Source organism: Bufo bufo, chromosome 2 (genome assembly GCF_905171765.1).
Source record: "Bufo bufo chromosome 2, aBufBuf1.1, whole genome shotgun sequence".
Lineage (NCBI taxonomy): Eukaryota > Metazoa > Chordata > Amphibia > Anura > Bufonidae > Bufo > Bufo bufo.
The window spans coordinates 528,155,065-528,177,982 of NC_053390.1; the positions used below are offsets into that span (position 1 = coordinate 528,155,065).

At 41.9% G+C, this 22,918-nt stretch overlaps 1 protein-coding gene across 1 annotated transcript; it reads left to right on the forward strand.

Annotated features, from left to right (window-relative positions):
- The first annotated feature begins 6,448 nt into the window (after window positions 1-6,448).
- JCHAIN (joining chain of multimeric IgA and IgM) lies at window positions 6,449-21,660 on the forward strand. The gene is made up of 4 exons (XM_040417948.1): window positions 6,449-6,586; window positions 12,313-12,442; window positions 15,264-15,344; window positions 20,888-21,660. The coding sequence occupies exons 1-4, from the start codon at window positions 6,526-6,528 to the stop codon at window positions 21,090-21,092; spliced, it is 477 nt and encodes a 158-aa protein (XP_040273882.1). The 5' UTR covers window positions 6,449-6,525; the 3' UTR covers window positions 21,093-21,660.
- Window positions 21,661-22,918: the final 1,258 nt, after the last annotated feature.

The following is a 22,918-nucleotide window of genomic DNA, read 5'->3' on the forward strand; positions in this document are numbered from 1 at the left end:
GGGGCAGACTGCTGTGAAGGTCAAAGTTAAGGTCATGGGCTGCTGTGGAGGTCCCATTTTTAAGGAGGCGGTGCATTGTGAGGTGGTCAGTGTTAAGGGTTGTGGAGGTCACTGTTAAGGGGTGGGGTACTGTAGATGTCACTGTTATAGGGGATACTGTCGATATCTTTTAACGACCCACACAGACATTAAAAGAAATAGATGAAATATACCAGTGCGAAGCTGGGTCCTTCTTCTAGTACTTTTATAATGTTGAATTAATTATTAATGTTAAGAAGAAAGGGGGGTCTCATAAAACTTTTCTACTGTACCTTCAAATCTGTTACTGGGCTGCCTCCATCTTTCCTTTGCATTTCTAAGTTCTAGACTTCTACCAAGGTAATATAACAAAAGAAATCAAGAAAACACATTTTCCAATTTCCAATTTCTTAATGGTTATTAAAGTTGCCTTGTCCATATTCAATTATGTTGCCAGTGCAATATGTGGCAACAGATTGCCTATTCTGGCATATGGACCTTAACCCCTTCCCGACTGGCCAAGGGGTTTATACGTCCTATCTGCACATACCCCGTGGTCGGGTCCCGGCTGTGAGACACAGCGGGGACCCTGAGGAAAAAACAGGAGTGGTTTATTACCGCTTCTGCCTTCTCCTGTGCCGGGAGGACAGTGCTGCACGAGCGCAGGGGGGAGAGCAGGAAGAGGCAGAGCCGCTTCCTCTGTGTCTGGGGCAGGAGCAGAGCTGCAGGGTCTGCCTGTGTGTAATGCCCCCACAAGGGCTGTGGATGCCCCAGTAATAGGGAAAACAGTGAAAAAAAAAAATCTATGTCCTCCTCTTTGACCTCCTGGCGGACATATTATGTGCCAAAAATAAATTAAAATATAAGTAAAAAAAAAATAATAATAAAAAATGCAAATAAAAAATGTTTAAAAAAGATATAAAAAATGCAGTTGCTAACAGAAACCGTCACCATAGTTGCCCCGTATGTTTAAACCTATACATGTTATATATAAAAACGGTTGTCACAAAATAGGGAACCCATTGCAATAATAAATTTTTGTGTCAATTTTTATATTTAAGAAATAAAAAGCTATAATTAAAAAAAATTACTTTTTAATAATAATCTCTAAAAAAAATTCTAATAAAAAGTCCTAAGCCTTTAATAAAAAAAAATGGCTAAAATTATTTTGGTAGTCAAACAAATAAAAAAGCTAGAGTCACTAAACCACCACGTGCACAAAATCACAAAGAGTTGCCTGGACATTCAAGCCTTTTTTTTGGCCAGGTCATGAAAGGGTTAATCAATTTTGAGTTTTGTAAATCCTGTGCCAGATTTACACTAGAGTTCTGTTAGTGTGCCAAAAAATTGTCTGTGCCCTAGCATTTTTTATTTTTTATTAAAAAAATAATATTTTTTTTTATTGATTGACAAATATTACGAACACAACATTTGGGTAAACACCCCGACAAGCAGTACAATGTATGTGCATAGTATACAGGGTGCGCAGACCCTCTTTGCAGAAAATATATCATTAAACAAATAAACTGTTAAATTCGGGATCTCACATCATAGGTCTTAGGTCTAACTCTATGGGGTATTAATAGTTGCAAAACCCATCTTGCGGGTGGAGGCCTGGTTTCCAGTGTGCAGTACATGGAAAGACTCCCTTCTGTTGTGGCTCGCTATCCGGTAATTGGTGAACAATGAGTCAACAAAAGTTAGCTATTAGTTGTATCCTGCATCTCCAACTTACCCAAACTGCCTTTCAATCGCTCTAACAGGTACCATCCAGTTAAAGTGAACGGTTGTATTATATTCCTTATTTCCGTGTCCGACATGTAACAGACAATAAAAGACCTCCATTTCTTAAACAGTTTTTGTGCGTGCTTGTCTTTTGCATTCATTATGAAAATCCTTTCTAAGTGGAATACCTTTTTCATTTGGGACTCTATCATGGCCATGGTAGGAGCCGCTGGTTCCAACCAGTGTTGTAAAATGGTGCGCTTCACTACCATGCATATAGAGTGGAAAAGATGTGGAAGACATCTCTCCCCAGCCTCCTCCTCCTCACAGTGAAAGATACAAAGTAAGGGAGTCATACGAACTCTCATCCCCCAGATTTTATGAATCATTTCCCCAACTAAGGTCCACAAATGCGAGCTTTGAGGGCAAGTCCATAGGCCATGGAGCAAATCTGTGGACCCCAAATTGCATTTAGGACAGCTGACTAAACGGTCTGGCTTGAGCGGGTGAGGGGGGATATTAAATCCGTAAATTGCCCTATGTATAATTCTTAACTGCGTGTCCCTCCACACTTCATTCACAATATGCTTTCTGATCCTCAGCCAACCTTTCTGTATTTTTGGGGCAATATTATCTACCCCCAGCTGCTCTTCCCATTTATCAAAGCTGTTAACATTATAAGTTTGTGCGTCTTCCTTACGGAGTCCATAATATATAGATGATACTGAACTTCTACCCCCTCCCCCCCCCCCCAAATCAAGGATTTTGTCTAATACGTTCCTTTTGATCTCCTTGTGTACAAGTAGCAAGTTAGAATGAAAAGCATCTTTTATTTGGGTAAATTGTATTGTCTGAAAAGGGCGCAGTGAGAACTTATTGATAATCTTGTGGATTTGCAGCCATCTAGTTTCTGTATCGTGCAAGAGATGCTTAACGTGTGTAATACCTTTGGACCTCCACTCAGTAAACAGCCTATTAGTCTGGCCCTGCTTAAATTCCGGGTTTCCCCACAAGGGAAGGTGTTTAGATATGCGGTAAGGCAGCCAATACTTCCGTCTCAAAACTCTCCAAGACGCTATGGTGTCCTTTATAAGAATAGAGCTTTTAATTGCTGTTGGAATACTTGCCAATCGTGCATGTAATAATGCTGCAAGGGACCAGGGAGCACAGAATTCGCTTCCCAGTATGAAATCAGAGTAATAGTTAGTTTTGTTCACCCAATCCGCTATGTGTCTAGCCATGCAAGCAAGGTTATAACGTCTGACGTCAGGAGAGGCTATACCGCACAACTCCCCGGGCGCTGTTAGTTTGTGGTAGCCAATCCTTGGTGGTTTACCCTTCCAGAGAAAGTTAGTAAAGGCACTCCTTAGTTTATTCACGTCGGTGTGTTTTAAAAGTAAGGGTATTGTTTGCATCGGGTATAATAATTTAGACATTGACATCATTTTAAGTAAGTGATTGCGTCCCATCAGTGAAAGCGGGAGATTACGCCAACTTTGCAATTCGGCTATAATTTTAGAAATCAAGGGCCCATAGTTAAGTCTATACACCGACTCCATTGTTCTTCCTATTTTAATGCCCAGGTACGTGATGTAAGAGCTAGCAATAGGTATGTTTTCCACAGTCCTTAGTGAACTGCTAATAGCTGGAGTGCGGAGGAATAGAATCTCACTTTTGGAATAATTAACCCTAAGTCCCGAATACGCTCCAAAAGTTTGCAAAGCCTGCGTAACCCTGGCCATGTCTGATACAGGGTTTGCCATAAATAAAACTACATCATCCTCAAACAATGCTAGTCGCAGCTGATGGGAACCCACCTCCAAAAACTCAAACACATCAGATGAGTCTAGATATTGTGCAAGCGGTTCTATTGCTAAGTCAAAGAGGAGGGGGGATAAGGGACACCCCTGTCTCGTGCCCCTTTGTAGTGAGAAACGTGGTGATAGAAAGCCCGGTGTGCTTACCCGTGCGCGGGGATTCGAATATATTTTAGTAAGGACCGAGCGGAAAAGACCCGAAAAGCCCATTTCATCTAATGTGCACTAGCATTTTGTCTGTGGGCCAAAAATTCTGTTGGTGTACCCAAAAAATGTGCATCACTGGTTATTCTAAGCTATGCCACCTATAAGCTGGTGTAGTTTTACTCAAAAATGTGCCAAAATTTTATTTTTGGCACATATGCCACAGTTAGGCCATGCCCCTTTCCAACAAATCCATGTTCTTTCCTTCAAAGTCACGCCCCCTTGTCAATGCATTAAAAGCTTAGAAAAGTGTGTAAAACAGTTAGTAAATGTGGTCAAAGCATGCACCCTAGTTTTTTGGCACAAATGCACCAAACAACTGGCACATTTTCAATAGTAAATCTGCCCCAAAGTGTCTATGGCTTGGACTACATGTACTCTATGTATGAGGCCTTATATAACCTACAATCTGGAACCTGTAGTAAAGTCCATTTAGTGAAACTCCTAGAACCATCAACTAGTATTAAACACAAGCAAATACAAACAGGTTTACCCTTGTATCGGATAATTCAAATACTTGTAAACTCATCTGCCTCATATATATATATACATACACTCACCTAAAGAATTATTAGGAACACCTGTTCTATTTCTCATTAATGCAATTATCTAGTCAACCAATCACATGGCAGTTGCTTCAATGCATTTAGGGGTGTGGTCCTGGTCAAGACAATCTCCTGAACTCCAAACTGAATGTCAGAATGGGAAAGAAAGGTGATTTAAGCAATTTTGAGCGTGGCATGGTTGTTAGTAGTGATGAGCGGCAGGGGCAATATTCGAATTTGCGATATTTCGCAAATATTTGGGCGAATATTCGCCATATATTCGAGAATTCGTGAATTTGTGATCTGCAGGCATTATTTTCTTGATTGCGAAAATTCGCATAAAAATCCGCGATTACGAATATATTTAGCGATATTCTAAATATTCGCGAATTCTCGAAAAGCTGATATTTGCGATTAAAATTCGCAATTTGAATATTCGTGATCAACACTGGTTGCTAGTGCCAGACGGGCCGGTCTGAGTATTTCACAATCTGCTCAGTTGCTGGGATTTTCACGCACAACCATTTCTAGGGTTTACAAAGAATGGTGTGAAAAGGGAAAAACATCCAGTATGCGGCAGTCCTGTGGGCAAAAATGCCTTGTGGATGCTAGAGGTCAGAGGAGAATGGGCTGACTGATTCAAGCTGATAGAAGAGCAACGTTGACTGAAATAACCACTCGTTACAACCGAGGTATGCAGCAAAGCATTTGTGAAGCCACAACACGCACAACCTTGAGGCGGATGGGCTACAACAGCAGAAGACCCCACCGGGTACTACTTATCTCCACTACAAATAGGAAAAAGAGGCTATAATTTGCACGAGCTCACCAAAATTGGACTGTTGAAGACTGGAAAAATGTTGCCTGGTCTGATGAGTCTCGATTTCTGTTGAGACATTCAAATGGTAGAGTCCGAATTTGGCGTAAACAGAATGAGAACATATATCCACTGTCACAAACCGGCAGGACAGGTAATGAATCCTCTGGACCAGAGAGGCGATGGCGCGGGTAGTACTAGAGGACCGGTTCTAAGCAGTTACTGGTCTTCACCAGAGCCCGCCGCAAGGCGGGGTGAATTTGCCGCGGCGGTAACTACCAGGTCGTGTCCCCTAGTAACAACTCGACCTCTCTGGCAGCTGATAAGGCGTGGTACACAGGGAGAAGGTAAGAGCGTAGTCGGACATAGCAGCGGTCAGGGCAGGCGGCAAAGGTTCAAAGGCGAGTGGACGGTAGCAACGGGTACGGCAACAGGTAAGGCAAACTAACATCGTAGGGAACGCTTTCTCTGAGGCACAAGGCACAAAGATCCGGCAGAAAGCTGTGGGAGGAGAAGGTATAAATGGGCAGTGCACAGGTGCAGCCTAATTAAGTCAGCACTGCCTCTCACAACCTTAACCCTTAATAACCCCTTTGGACCAGGCACCAATCACTGGTGCACTGGTCCTTTGAATCTAAGAGTCCCAGCGCGCGCGCGCCCTAGAGAGCGATGACGCACACGCCGAGACTCTGGAGTGCTGCCTGGGGGCATACGCTGTGAGCGCTCCGAGGCCAGCAGGGGACCCGGAGCGCTCAGCGTAACATCCATCCTCTGATGGCTACTTCCAGCAGGATAATGCACCATGTCACAAAGCTCGAATCATTTCAAATTGGTTTCTTGAACATGTCAATGAGTTCACTGTACTAAAATGGCCCCCACAGTCACCAGATCTCAACCCAATAGAGCATCTTTGGGATGTGGTAGAAAGGGAGCTTCGTGCCCTGGATGTGCATCCCTCAAATCTCCATCAACTGCAAGATGCTATCCTATCAATATGGGCCAACATTTCTAAAGAATGGTATCAGCAACTTGTTGAATCAATGCCATGTAGAATTAAGGCAGTTTCTGAAGCGAAAAAGGGGGTCCAACACCGTATTAGTATGGTGTTCCTAATAATTCTTTAGGTGAGTGTATATATATATTTATATATATATATATATATAATTTTATAATCATTCTAATGTGTAGTAACATCTATTAGAAACTGTCTCTTCCTTGCTATACCATGGTATTCTGCAGAGCACTTGTTTAAGTCCATGAAAGTAACATCTGGTTTTAATACTGAAACCAAGATGTTATTTTTAAGTAGCGACAGTTTCAGAAAGTTTCTCACCCCCCCCCCCCCTGTCTTATAGTTTAATCTTTATTGGATATCTTCATTAGAAGAAGGAGAGAAAGAATGGAGAAGTTCAGTGTGTTACGGGCAGCAGTTTTACTACTTTTTGCTGTATATGTAACAGGTAGGTAAAGTTTCTATACAAAGCAATGACATAATTCTTAGCTTATCCAATTCATTATAAAAGCAATATAAGGGTATGTTCACATACAGCGCAGTCTTCTAAGAAATTGCTTTGACAGAAAAAGGCCATTCTTTAATTTGACTTGGTTGTTTTACCATGTGGATGGATTTCTGCAAGCTCCATTCACATCAATGGGACAACTCGCAGAAATGTCTGTAACAAATCTGTGTATATATACCATATATTGCTAAAATATATTTTTTACTTCAATTCTTTGTGCATTAAACTGTTAACACTGTTATTTTAGCTCATTTGGTACCATATCAGCTATTGTGTGGATTGTGTCTTGATTTCTGGGAGAATGTGTGGCACACGCTTATTGTACCAAATATGACGTGAATGTACCAAAATTTTCTTTTATTGCTATTTACGACATTCTAGACTTTTTTTATTTAAATACATTTTGTGTCAGATTTTTGTCTGCACCTACTTTGCACCTTATCTAGTCACAGTCTTAGACAGTTTTTGGCGCATGGTTTTGGACAAAACTATACCAGCTTCAAAAAGTGGTTTAACATTTTGATGGTATGAAGCCCTATGGCGCATCGTGTTGCAATATGGATTTTTGTGTTGTATTGTGTCTCTGTTTGTAAAACAACATCACAGATTTAGGCACATTTAACAATTCACCATAAATTTGGAGCAAATTAAAAATAGCGAAAGTACAATATTCTGGTGCAAAATAAACCCAAAAGTTGTTCTCCCGGAAAAAAAAATAAAATGAAATACTTAATATTACTTTATTATAAATATAGTCCCAAATAACTTTCATTAGTTTTAATGGCTTATATTTGTTTAGGGAGCAATCATTAGGAGAGATAAAATGGCCGCCGTCCTATTAGTACACACAAAACCTGTCCTAATCACACAGCAGGACAAGTTACTTCAGGCCTTAGCCTCCTCTCTGCTCTTCCTGTCAGGTATTATGACCCTGAATACAGCCGATTTTTAGATGAACCGCTGTGGGAATGAAGTTCATGAGGAGACATGAAGTACAGAGAGGATGGACAGGACAGACTGTGGTAACGAAGACTTCATACATGTGGCTCATGAGCCACATCCCCACCTCCTCTCTGTACTTCATGACTTCTCATGAACCCCACTCCTACAGAGATTCAGCTGAAGTTCTTTTCAGTTGTATTCAGCATAATTCCTGACAAGTAGAGCAGACAGGAAGAGGAGGCAGCTCTTTAGCTCAGTATTGTGAACTAACTTATCCTGCTGTTTCATTAGGGCAGGTTTTTTGTGCACTAATAGGACGGCAGACATTTTATTTCTCCTAATGATTTCTCCCCAGACAAACGAGCAATTATAACTAATGAAAGGTATTTGGGACTATATTTATTATAAAGTAATATTTAAGTATTTTCAGTAATTTAATTTTCTTAATTCCAAGAGAGCCCCTTTAACCCCTAAGGACACAGCCTTTTTACACCTTAGGACCAGGCCATTTTTTGAAAAATCTGACCAGAGTCCCTTTAAGTGCTGATAACTTTAAAACGCTTTGACTTATCCAGGCCGTTCTGAGATTGTTTTTTCGTCACATATTGTACTTCATGACACTGGTAAAATGAAGTCAAAAAAATTATTTTTTTTTGCACCAAAAATACCTAATTTAACAAAAATTTGGAAAAATTTGCAAATTTTCAAAGTTTCAGTTTCTCTACTTCTGTAATACATAGTAATACCCCAAAATAATTGTGATGACTTTACATTCCCCATATGTCTACTTCTTGTTAGAATTGATTTGGGAATGATATTTTATTTTTTGGGGATGTTATAGGCTTAGAAGTTTTAGAAGCAATCTTGAAATTTTTCAGAAATTTACAAACTCAATTTTTAGGGACCAGTTCAGGTCTCAAGTCACTTTGCGAGGCTTACATTATAGAAACCACCCAAAAATGACCCATCTAAGAAACTACACCCCTCAAGGTATTCAAAACTGATTTTGCATACGTTGTTAACCCTTTAGGTGTTGCACAAGAGTTATTGGCAAATGGGGAGGAAATTTGAGGAATTTCATTTTTTTGTCTAATTTTTCATTTTAACCCATTTTTTCCACTAACAAATCAAGGGTTAACAGCCAAACAAGACTGTATCTTTATTGCCCTGACTCTGCCGTTTACAGAAACACCCAATATGTGGCCGTAAACTACTGTACGGCCACACAGCGGGGCGTAGAGTGAAAGGTGCGCCGTATGGTTTTTGGGAGGGCTGATTTTATGGACTGGTTTATTTACACCATGTCCCATTTGAAGCCCCCTGATGCACCCCTAGAGGAGAAACTCCCTAAAAGTGAACCCCATCTAAGAAACTACACCCCTCAAGCTATTCAAAACTGATTTTACATACATCGTTAACCCTTTAGGTGTTGCACAGGAGTTATTGGCAAATGGCGATGAAATTTGAGAATTTCATTTTTTTGCCTAATTTTCCATTTTAACCCATTTTTTCACTAACAAAGCAAGGGTTAACAGCCAAACAAGACTGTATCTTTATTGCCCTGACTCTGCTGTTTACAGAAACACCCCATATGTGGCCGTAAACTACTGTACGGGCACACAGCGGGGCGTAGAGTGAAAGGTGCGCCGTTTGGTTTTTGGAGGGCTGATTTTGCTGGACTGTTTTTTTGGCACCATGTCCCATTGAAGCCCCCCTGATGCACCCCTGGAGTAGAAACTCCATAAAAGTGACCCCATCTAAGAAACTACACCCCTCAAGGTATTCAAAACTGATTTTACAAACTTTGTTAACCCTTTAGGTGTTGCACAAGATTTAATGGAAAATAGAGATACAATTTCAAAATTTCACTTTTTTGGAGTATTTTCCATTTTAATATTTTTTTTCCAGTTACAAAGCAAGGGTTAACAGCCAAACAAAACTCATTATTTATGGCCCTGATTCTGTAGTTTACAGAAACACCCCATATGTGGTCGTAAACTGCTGTACGGGCACGCGGCAGGGCGCAGAAGGAAAGAACGCCATGCGGTTTTTGGAAGGCAGATTTTGCTGCACAGTTTTTTTTTACACCATGTCCCATTTGAAGCCCCCCTGATGCACCCCTAGAGTAGAACTCCAAAAAAGTGACCCCATTTTAGAAACTACGGGATAGGGTGGCAGTTTTGTTGGTACTAGTTTAGGGTACATATGATTTTTTGGTTGCTCTATATTACACTTTTTGTGCGGCAAGGTAACAAGAAATAGATTTTTTGGCACGTTTTTATTTTTTGTTATTGACAACATTCATCTGACAGGTTAGATCATGTGGTAATTTTATAGAGCAGGTTGTCACGGACGTGCGATACCTAATATGTATACTATTTTTTTTTATTTATGTAAGTTTTACACAATGATTTCATTTTTAAAACAAAAAAAATGTTTTAGTGTCTCCATAGTCTAAGAGCCATAGTTTTTTCAGTTTTTGGGCGATTATCTTAAGTAGGGTCTCATTTTTTGCGGGATGAAATGACGGTTTGATTGGCATCTATTTTGGGGTGCATAAGACTTTTTGATTGCTTGCTATTACACTTTTTGTGACGTAAGATGACAAAAAATGGCTTTTTTTACACCGTTTTTATTTTAATTTTTTTACGGTGGTCATCTGAGGGGTTAGGTCATGTGATATTTTTATAGAGCCGGTCGATACGGACGCGGCGATACCTAATATGTATACTTTTTTTTTATTTATGTCAGTTTTACACAATGATTTCATTTTTGAAACAAAAAAAAAATCATGTTTTAGTGTTTCAATAGTCTAAGAGCCATAGTTTTTTCAGTTTTTGGGCGATTATCTTGGGTAGGGTATGATTTTTGCGGGATGAGATGACGGTTTGATTGGTACTATTTTGGCGTACATGCGACTTTTTTGATCACTTTTATTACCTTTTTTGGGAAGTAAGGTGGGCAAAATTTCATTCATCCTAGTTTTTTATTTTTTATTTTTATGGCGTCACCCGTTCGGTAAAGTAACATAACCGTTTTATAGATCAGGTCGTTACGGACGCGGCGATACCAAACATGTGTAGGGAATTTTATTTTTTTCATTTTTAATCAGTGATAAATGTGTTTTTGATTTTTACTTTTTTTCACTTTTTTAAACTTTTTTTTTGACCCAGACCCACTTGGTTCTTGAGATCCAGTGGGTCTGATGTCTGTATAATACAGTACAGTACAATATATATTGTTCTGTACTGTATTTTACTTACACTGAACAGATCTATGCTTTTTAGCACAGATCTGTTCAGCACCATGGACAGCAGGACGCCTGAGAGGCGTCCTGTTGCCATGGGAACCTTCCCCGTCTGCTCAGAACTGCGCAGACGGGGAAGGGTAAGCACAGGGCTGAGGGGGGCTCTCTGGGCTCTCTCCTCTCCCATCGGGGGGCTGCAAAGGCACAGCAGCCCCCCGATGGGAGAGGGAGGGAGCTCCCTGCGCTGTTAACCTGTTCCATACAGCGGTCCGTACGGACCGCTGTATGGAAAGGGTTAACGGCTGACATCGCATCGCAGATGTCAGCCGTTTATACCAGGGTGCCAGCAATGTGCTGGCACCCTGGTATCCCCACTAGAACCAACGATCATTCAAGGGGAGGCGGGCGGGGGATCGCGATCCCGCCTGCCGCACCGCCGCCTCCCGCACCGCCCACACCGCCCGCAACCCTCCCCCTGCACCTCCCACCGGGCTAAAATCACTCGGGGGGTGCAGGGGAGGGATACAGATCTATTTTAGGAATACTAAAGTTCCTGATCCCCGCGGTCAGGGACCGCAGGGATCAGAAACTGCAGAAATCGCAGCAAACCGCAGGTCTGAATTGACCTGCGGTTTGCCGCGATCGCCGACATGGGGGGGTCACGGGACCCCCCCCCCGCGCATTAGCCCTAGGTGCCTGCTCGATGATTTGAGCAGGCACCGGGTTCCGATCACTGCCGGACCGGGCAGGCAGTGATCGGAACAACACATGACGTACCGGTACGTCATGTGTCCTTAAGTACCAGGACATCATGACGTACCGGTACGTCATGTGTCCTTAAGAGGTTAATCTTAATATATCTGCCCCAATGTTTGTTAAAGGAAACCTGTCACATTGAATGTGGTGTCTGAGATGAAGGAAGCATGTTATAGAGCAGGATGAACTCAGTAGATTGATATATAGTTTTATAGGAAAAGATAAAAAAATGTAAATTACTCATTTATATCCATGCTCATTCAGGGCTTTGCAGTCAAGGAGGCAGTCCTATCAGTGATTGACAGCTATCTCTGTCAATCACTGATAGGATTTCCAGAGGTCAGAGGACTCTGTTGCTATCCTAAGGCACCAAAGGCTCTTGCTGAGTGCAACCTCTACACTATTTAGCTTCCGTCAGTAGTATATGCATTCAATATTGCTATTTCATGTGCATGTTACAAGGATTTTTTTTATTTTTATTTTTTAAATATAATCTTTATTAACTTTTATCATTTTTCATTCCAAAAGCATGTTACAATGGCATGAGAAATTGACAGGGTTTGACATAAAGATACAATATATCTGCCACATACTGAACAATTTCTTACATGAATAAAGCTGATCCCCAGCTGTCATTCCATTCACATTATTGAAAGGATTTTTTTTAAATGATAGCATTCTGTTTTTGTTGTAAACTGAATAATAAGCAATTCATTTTCAGGTCAGTATTACGGTGGCCAAGAACATGTTTTGGTGGACAACAAGTGCAAATGTATTAAGGTGACCTCCAGATTTGTCCCATCAAAAGAAGACCCAAATGTAGAAATTCTAGAAAGAAATATTCAAATAACGTGAGTGTAAAGAATCATGATTTGTAAAAAGAAAGACTGCATTAAAAGGGGTATTTCGGTTGTGAGACGTTAACCCCTATCCACAGCATAGGCAATAATTATTAGATTGTTGGGACCTCCACTGATCATGAGAATGGGGATCCATAGCCCTCAGGCACCCCCCAAAGTGAACAGAGTGGCAGATCGGACATGTGTACTGCCACTCTATTCATCTCTTGTCACGGCTGAGGGTGGGGGAAACCCTCAGCCGTGCGGTGTCAATAATAAGTAGGCTGCTTGACCAGGACAACAGAATTATGCGGCCAGGTCACCTCCTAACGCATCCCTAAATCTGACCCTGACTCCTAGCTATACTGAGCCAACCCTGAGGTAGTAGGACTTACTCAGGAACCTCGGGTCCTACTAGCCCTCAAGGGATCCCTGAACTAGGAGCTGGGTAAGACAACCTGTTCCTCCTTGACACGGACGAACAGGAGTCTAAACAGGCCAAGCTGCAAGGAAGGGGAAACCTAAACAGCCTATGGATATGGCAGGTGAGTAAAACCACTTCCACCCCTACCTGCCACAGACACACTGACTGGATCCCGTGCTTAAATGCTGACGTCCACACCAAACATAGAAAGAACACAACACACACAAAAACACACAGGAACCCAGATCCATAGCTGCAGTAAGAATAGACACCACACACACATAAAGTAAAATCGTGACATAATATTTATGACCACAAGTGTGGCCCTCACTGGCAGATGGTATAAGAGACCAGGAGGATGACTCCAGCTTACTGCAAGGCTGGAGTACCCCTCAGCTACAGGTCTCAGCAGAGGCTAAATAGCCCAAGTGGCCACACCCACACAAACCAGACAGCCAGACAGCCAGACAGGATAGTGAAACCACTTAAAGGGAAAAGGACAAACAAGCATTCCACTCCACCTGTTACCACCGGCAACAGCATGGGTGGCTACTATGTCCTGGGGAACAGCCAGCAGGCCGAGACACTGCCACCACATGCAGACAACACCACACGTTGCCGCGGACAACCGCAAGTGAAGGGAAGCATCACAGTGCACACATACACAAAGCTCGTGCACCACAAACAGGGAAAGTGCACACATACAAAAACACATTTGTCAGGTGGAAACCGCACGCCCATAACAGCAAGCTGCCCAGTAACAGCTCAGGCCGCCATACTGTGACAAACAGCATGCGGGTCCAGAGTCACGACCATGACCATGGTCGTGACATCTCTATGGAATTTCCCGAGACAGCCAAATATATGCTATTTCCAGAACTTCATGCCCAACCTGCCACTCCTTTCATTTGAGGGGGCCCGAGGGGTACTGGGTCGATGAGGGCCCCATCAATAGGACTACCACCGATCTATTAGAGGATAGGGGATAACTTCTCACAACCCAAATACCCCTTTAAAGAGAATATTCCATAATTGATGTAAAAAATGAAAACCAGACATTATATAGTACATGACAATCTCTTTCTAACAAGCTAGAACTGGATCCAGAGATCTCCACATTCACTGCTCCAATTGCTCTACTAGATTATCTTCAGCCTGGTAGCTCAGGGGACGTGTCCTTTCTGCTGCAGCTCTCTACCTCTAACTGCCACAGCTTCTAACAACATATAGCTGGTGGCAGTTGAAGATTTAAACTGAGCATGTTTGACCAGCTCAGTGGGACAGACAAAAAATAGAAAAAAGAACAAACAGCAGGTGGCGCTATACAGATACATTTTATTGAATAAGGGTACTTTCACACCAGCGTTAAAGTTTTACGGTATTGAGTTCTCAAAGGGGCTCAATACCGGAAAAATACACAACAGTTTTGTCCTAATACATTCTGAATGGAAAGCAATCCGTTCAGTATGCATCAGGATGTCTTCCGTTCCGTCACTTTTACGGTATTTGTCCGGCCAAAATTCCAGAACATTTGCGGGAATCCAGCATTAATTTCCATTTCAATGTATTAATGCCGGATTCGGTACCAGTGTTCAGGAAATTGCCGCATTGACAGATCGTTTTTCTCGGTCAGCGCATGCTCAGACCTTTAAAAATTTGAAAAAAATAAATACCCGGATTGTTTTTCCGGAGAGACGATCCAGTATTTCAATGCATTTTTCAGACGGATCCTGAAACAAATGATATCCGTTTGGCATACCGGATTTCCGGAACTGCCTGCCAGAATCCAACAACGCTAGTGTGAAACTAGCCTAACTCACTGGCTACACTAAATCTTTACATGCAATTACAAAAGTATTCAGATCCAGGTGCTGCTCTGAAAAATATAGACTATGCTTCGTGATACAACCCTTTTAATACTTTACTGGAGCAAGCATGCGGCTCTCAGCCCTCCAGCACGGCACGAAGCCTCAGATCCCATAAACAGAGAGACCTCTATGCTAAGCCCACAGCTGCCTATTTAAGGACAGCCAAGTGCTGCTAAAACCCAGACCGGCACTTAAACTCCGGTCCAGTATTTGACCTCACCTGGCTGGAAACCAGCCCAGCCGCACATGCTGGAAGGAAAATATCTGCTTTGCCAGACACAACCCCTTACTGTGTCACACTTATTATTTCTGGATGTTGTAGACAACCAGCCAAACTTCTCTAACCAGTATAATTGAATGTTGACATTGCTTCTACATTACATCTATCACAATGATTCCTGTTCTATTTTGTTATTTCTATATATCCTATTTGCATTACTTCAGCTTTACATTTCTTGTAGGACAGGGTAACAACAATAATAATATAGTAATGCTAATAAATGACAATGCAATAACTTATTTTTCTATATTCTTCCCACAGGATTCCCCTGAAGAGCAGAGTAAACATTTCAGATCCGACCTCTCCATTAAGAACTGATTTTGTCTATAATCTGTCAAAACTGTATGCTATAATACTTGTAGCACAAGCTGTGATCAATAATGATTTTGAATGTAGTGAGTTATGTCCTGTTGTTTTGCTTTAGGGTGCACTGTTTAAGCCACTTTATAGTATTTATCCTTTTTTTAGAATGCATCCTCTTCTAAATTTGTGAAGAAACCCATGCCTTACATATATGAAAGTCATAAAAGGGCTCCCTGCTCTGGATACCCCTCTGTTAGTCAGAATAGAGACCTGCTCTGTTCATACTTTGCTGGAGTGGACTTTCAGGGAGGAGAGGTATAACTGAAAAATCTTGAATTGGGTGTTATATTAAATCCCATGCAAAATTGCACTCTAATATGAAGTGTGCCTTAGGCCTCTTTCACACGGGCGTTGCGGGAAAAGGTGCGGGTGCGTTGCGGGAACCTGCACATTTTTTCAGCGCGAGTGCAAAACATTGTAATGCGTTTTGGCCTAGCGTGAGAAATATCGGCATTTTTGGTACCCAAACCCTAACTTCTTCACAGAAGTTCGGGTTTGGGTTAGGTTGCTGGGTAGATTGTATTATTTTCCCCTTATAACATGGTTATAAGGAAATAATAGCATTCTGAATACAGAATGCATAGTAAAATAGGGCTGGAGGGGTAAAAAAAATACAAATTAAATTAAACTCACCTTAATCCACTTGCTCGCACAGCCCGCTTCTCTTCTGTCTTCTTTTTTGCTGTGTGCAGGAAAAGGACCTGTAGTGACGTCACTCCGGTCATCACATGGTCCGTCACATGATCCAGCACCATGTAAAAGATCATGTGACGGACCATGTGATGACCGGAGTGACGTCACTACAGGTCCTTTTCCTGGACTCAGCAAAAAGAAGACAGAAGAGAAGCTGGGCTGCGCGAGCAAGTGGATTAAGGTGTGTTTCATTATTTTTTATTTATTTTTAACCCCTCCAGCCCTATTTTACTATGCCTTCTGTATTCGAGAATGCTATTATTTTATAAGGAAATTATTTTATAAGGGAAAATAATAATGATCGGGTCCCCATCCCGATCGTCTCCTAGCAACCGTGCGTGAAATCACACCGCATCGGCACTTGCTTGCGGATGCTTGCGATTTTCACGCGACCCATTTATTTCTATGGGGCCTGCGTTACGTGAAAAACGCACAAAGAGGAGCATGCTGCGATTTTCACGCAATGCACAAGTGATGCGTGAAAATCACCGCTCGTGTGCACAGCCCCATAGAAATTGAATAGGTCAGGATTCAGTGCGGGTGCAATGCGTTCAACTCACGCATCGCATCTGCGAAGAATACTCGCCCGTGTGAAAGAGGCCTTAGGCACATTCACACGTCAGTATTTTCTATATCCCGATTTTCGTGTCCGTTTTTTGCGGATCCTTGTTCCTGAAAATTTTTCCGTATGGCATCCGTTTTTTGCGGATCCGCAAAAAACGGGAACATGTATAATTTCAATAAGCAAATAAAGTTGTTTGGATTTCTTTGAAAAAAAATAAAATGTAAAATGTAATTTCCAGGAACGGAATCACGCATAAAACGGATGACATACGTAATGACATCCGAATGTCTTCCGTTTTTTGCGATCCATTGACTTTGTTTGTTCCAGGATCCGAATTTTGCGGAAAAGAATAGGACATGTTTTATATTTAAACGGACATGCGGAACGGAACAACGGAAAACGGACAGCACACATTGTGCTGTCCGATTTTTTTCCAGGACCCATTGAAAATGAATGGGTCCAGATCTGTCCAGATCTGTTTCCGCAAAAAACGGAACAGATCAGGAAAGAAAAAAACGGACGTGTGAATGGACCCTTAAAGTGAGCATATACCATTATTGGCTCACAGATGTATATGGCCTGTTTTGTGTGCATTACTACCTAGCTGCAGCAGTTTTACAAAGGTAGCCATTGACTATAGGATGGAAGTACACAAACTTTACAATCTAAAAGCAGGGAGGCAGTGGCGTAACTAGAGGTCTATGGGCCCCAGGGCAAACTTTGGATTGGGGGCCCCACCCCCATTAACCCCGCAACCCCATTACCCCCGCCCCTTCCCCGCCACTCGCTCTGTATACATATCATTTGGCTCCCACCCAGACTGTATATATTTCATTTGGGCCCCCACCCAGACTGTATACATTTCATTTGGCTCCCACCCAGACTGTATATATTTCACTTGGCTCCCACCCAGACTGTATATATTTCATTTGGCCCCCACCCAGGCTATATATATTTTATTTGGCCCCCAACCAGACTGTATACATTTCATTTGGCCCCCACCCAGACTGTATACATTTCATTTGGCCCCCACCCAGACTGTATACATTTCACTTGGCCCCCACCCAGGCTACCTGCACACGTTGCAGATTACGTCTGTTTTTTCTCCACAAATTCTCATGTTGAAAAACAGCAGCGTATTACAGTACCAGCAAAGCGTATAAGATGCTTCTGGGACTGTATGTTGAAGGAGCTAACAGAAGGGAACTGAAAATGTTATTTACATGGGACTGTATTGGAGGGGCTGATCTTAAGGGTTGTATCATCTCAGACAATGGGGACATATCTCTAGGATATACCCCATTGTCTGATAGGTGGCAGGTCCCATCTCTGGGACCCGCACCTATCTTGTAAACGGAGCATGAAAGTCCGGAGGGTACACCGTGCATGCACAGCCGCCCTCCATTCATTTTCATCAGCTCAATAGAAATTAATGGAGGGTGGATGTGCATGTGCCCTGCGTGACTTTCATGGCTCCGTTTACAAGATAGGTGCGGGTCCCAGAGGTGGGACCACCTATCAGATAATGGGGGCATATTCTAGAGATATGCCTCCATTGTCTGAGATGATACAACCCCTTTAATTATATGGGACTGTATTTTTTTTTTTTTTTTATAATGTCCATAGCCTTCCAAAAGGCTGCCATATGTCTGCTATGCAGTATTGCGCAGCCTTCTGTTGCTGGCTGCCATGATGTGTTTCACCAGCACCTCATCTGCTGGCTGCACATTATTTATATCTCTCCACTACACTTTTATTTTCTCTTCACTTATTATTACTCTTATTTACTCTTAATTATGTCCAAGCAGCCCATCATTACCCCCTTCAACTTACTGCCACTACTGACTGCATGTGGCTTGCTCAGAGGATGCTATGTCTGCTCCAAGTTTCCCTAATGGTGGCACTGGCGGTGCGCGGGTCACTAGTTTCTCATGTGACCCGTCACTAGGGGGCAGAGATAACAGGGCGGGAGAAGGATACATCCTGTCTACAAGCAAGCAGCATCCCGATTCCGCCCTAGATGGGAACAGTCAGGCAGTAACTTAAGTTAAGTGAGTGAGTGGGTCAGGGTATCTGCACAGCCAGTGGGAACACACACTAGCCAGCCGGCAGCGCCCAGCAGATGCAGTTCTGAGTACTGCTGCTGTTCCCGCGAGACCCGTGACCTCCAGCACCGGGTCTTGCCGACATTGAGCAGAAGCACTTGCGGGCTATAACTTGAAGTTATAGAAAATGATCCTTGTTGCTATAAGGCTGTGTTGGCATGACGTTACTTTATTCAAAGACATCGCTCAAAATGTCTGCTGAACATGTTCCTAGGGTTACCTTAGCCAGACGGAGGCCAAAAGAGTATCAGCCTCTGTCTGGCTGATGTACATCAGTGTACCGCATAAAAAAAGATTGTATGTTACAGCAGGCTCGGAATGGCCCACAGGGGTACAGGGGAATCCCCCAGTGGGCCCCTGAGCAAGGTGGCCCCCTAGTCTCCCACCCCCTGCACAAGTGGCACATAACACAGTAGAGTTACTGTACTACATACATATATTCAATGTACAGCACCTCAACCAGCCTATGTTCATATAAAAAAACTTGTTAAATTATTTATTATATTTTGAATGTATCAGTACGGTGGGCCCCCAAAATTAATTTTACTGGTGGGCCCTAGGTACCCCAGTCCGACACTGTGTAACAGCATAGTAGACTATACTATTCCATACAATGGTATCCAGTAAAAAAAAAAAAAGGAACTGTTAAACATATACACTTTTTTAGAATTGAACTCTATGGGTGACAGACAGTACGGTATCCATCAGAGGCATTAGTTTAAGGCGGTCCGCCAAAAACGGATCTGCAAAAAATACGGATGATGTCCGTGTGCATTCCGTATTTTGCGGAACGGAACAGCTGGCCCCTTATAGAACAGTACTATCCTTGTCTGTAATGCGGACAATAATAGGACATGTTCTATTTTTTTGCCGAACGGAAATATGGACATATGGAAACGGAATGCACATTGAGTAACTTGCGTTTTTTTTGCGGACCCATTGAAATGAATAGTTCCGTCAATGGTCCACAAAAAAAAATGGATTGACACGGAAAGAAAATACATTTGTGTGCATGAGCCCTAAGGCATATGTAAAATGGAGGCCATAAACATATCAACATAAGCTAAGTCTAAGTTCAGTGTAATTGCAGGGGGTTCAGGTGTTATATTTGGAATATGACTTTTATGATAACTACCTTACATCTGGTGGCTCTAGAGCAGTGGTGGTGAACCTATGGCACTGGTGCAAGAAGCGGCACTCAGAGCCCTCTCTGTGGGCACCCTCACCCTAGAAAAAGTCTATGGTGTACCAATATGAACAGCACTTTAAATGTAGGCAGGCCATAATAGCTAACTAAAAAAGTACATGGAAGATATACTATATTGGACTGTAGTATTCAGGGTAAATTGCCGTGTTGGCACTTTGCGATAGATAAGTGTGTTTTCGGTTGCAGTTTGGGCACTCAGTCTCTAAAAGGTTCACCATCACTTCTCTAGAGGCTCAGATTTCTTTTCTTTTTGAAAAGAAAGCTAATTTGCATACCTATAAGGTATTTGACTGGCCTATAAGACTATTTACGCCTACTAGGCTCACTCCATAAAGAGAAATGTTATCCCCGGGTTTCAGACAAAGGTCTCTCACCAATTTAAGCTAAGCACTGATCAGGCAGTCACCCCCAAAACAGCTGTCTGCAGATGAGGTGCTGGCTTAGCTACAATCCTAAATTATGCCTCAAGGCCTGTTTAAAAGGTTAAGCATTGACTTATAAGATTGCTATCTTACATTGGGTGGCATTGGAAGCTCAGCTTTCTTTTATCTTTGGAAAGAGAGCTAATTTGTATACATTTTTCCGAGGCAAGTATTACCTCTCCGTAAGGAGACATACTACTCCCCTGGTTTTGAAATATGGGCACAGTACAAAACATCTGCCTGAATGAGGCCTCTAACTTTATTTGAATGGTCATCCCACAGCTCTAAACTTTATATTTAGTGCCCAAAATAGGATCTTAGCACTAAACTCCCTCCTGAGCCATTTTTCCACTGAATAAAGTGGAAATCTGCACACTTCTCATTATTTTACTTTTTAGCTGTTTATGTGAATAAAATCTAAAGGGAAGGAAGCATTCAGTGCCATGACTACAGATTTGATATTTGTGCTTTCATATACTAAGTAGTTCTGAATATTAGTATAACATAAATATTGTATTTTTTTCTTTTAGTTGCCAAAAATGTGACCCTGTGGAAATTGACATCGGTGGTGAACCATTTCTTGTTTCTCAGGGAAGTTGCAGTAAATCTGCATCTGATGAGGATTCTTGCTATGCCTATGATAGAAACAAGTGCTATACAAGTGAAATTCCCTTCAAATATGATGGAAATATAATCATGAAGAAAGTTCCTCTAAATCCTGAATCCTGTGAATAATTCTATACAGATATGAAACACTGTTTTTATCAGCCTTAAAGAAAGGGGGTTTTCATCTTTTCTTTTCTAATATATATTTTTTATTTTATTTTATTTTAATTTGCCCTCCAGGTAGCTGTACCTGTGGAAAATCCATATTCATTTGCTCCCCATCTCTCAATTCCAGTTCCATGGCAATCTTCACTTCTGGTGCACCATCTGTCAACTTCCACACAAACAGGGCCACATACACCGCTGCAGCCAATGACTGGTCTCAGTGTTGATGTGTCAGTCATTGACAGTGACACACATAACCCCATATCTGCGGAAGTTGACCGTCAGGACCAGGAAAATCAATGAAGAGAGACAAGGATGCATAATAGAGTGGCAGGAAGCAGATACAGCTGACTGGGGAGGCAAATAAAAAAATGCTGGACAGTCCCTTTAAGACATGCTTTGTTTATGCTTTTTCTATCACTTTTTACATGCTTCATAGAACTAGTACTATTATTGCTTTGTCTCACATACATTATAGCTGTGCAATAAACCATTTATTAGTCATGCATATCAATAAAGGAATTGTGACATATTTTTTACTATGTTTTAGAGATGCAGTAATTATATTTGCTCCTAGAAACTTAGTTGCATATACTAAAACAATCTTTCTCAGCAATGCGGGCACATATGAACGGGGGACAAACAAAGATGCCTTCAGCTGCCAAGAGTATATGCAACAGGTCAGCCAGCTTCATAGGTAAAAATCTGCAGACATATACCCTTTAAATGGGGTTATCTCATAAACACAGTCCTTTTTCTAATGCCCAATGAATGTCACAGAGGGTGGATCAACTTCTCAGGAGCACCATTTATGCTATTTTTGTTTTCAATAGTACCATACCCCCCCATAAAGGAGTCTCTGAATGGCTGTGTGAAGACAAGTCTTTAACAGGAAATCACTCTATTTCGTAGAATTGCTTTTGTAGTAATGTATGTAGTAGAAGCTAAGTCCAGGAAAAATACACATGGGGGGAATTTTGCAAACCCTGCACTCCAGAATCATGCTTTCAAAAAGTGGCAAAATAAGGCTTTTGAGACTATTTGAGCTCACTTGCGCAAAAATTTTGCGACTTTTTGCATTTTTATATCTTTTACTCCATTTTTGAAAAGATGGAAAAGTGGGCGTGGTTAGCTATATAAATTCGTTTCACTCCAGATTTATGACTGACTTTTAGAAAAGTCGCAAGAAAGTTAAAAACGTCCCAAAGCCACTCCAGTAAGGGGTTGGTGCAGAAAACTGGAGTAGCATTTTTAGATAAGCGTTAGGTTTAAAGATGAGACAAATTTCACAAGGAACATGCGCAGTTTGATAAATTTGGCGCAAAGTATACCAATGCAGGCTCAAGGCAAACTGACTTCAAATATTACCCTTGTGCTAAATTCCCCCATAGTGTGCAATCCAAGTCCATATTCATACTGTATTTTTTTGTGCAGTTTAAAACTGAAAGCTGAAAATCTAGTTGTTTTAGGAAAATACAGGGAGCTGTGGGGTATTGTAGAGGATAGTTATACTCATGGTGGCAGCTTTCACTCCAGTGCTCCCTGGGCCATTGTCACGGTGGGGAGTGGGGGAAACTCCCCACCGTATGATATTAGGTATGCGGGTGTTGTGGTAAATATAATAGTTGCAATCAGCTCGCATCAAAGTTTGTGTAAGGAAAAAGGTGAGTCCCTCTTCTCAGCCCCAGTCAGAGACAGACACCAATGTTACCATCTTGATAGAAAAATCCTGAGAGCCTCCTTCCGCCCTTCTCAGTCTGCTCACCTTTATTTACTAACAAAAGGTGTAA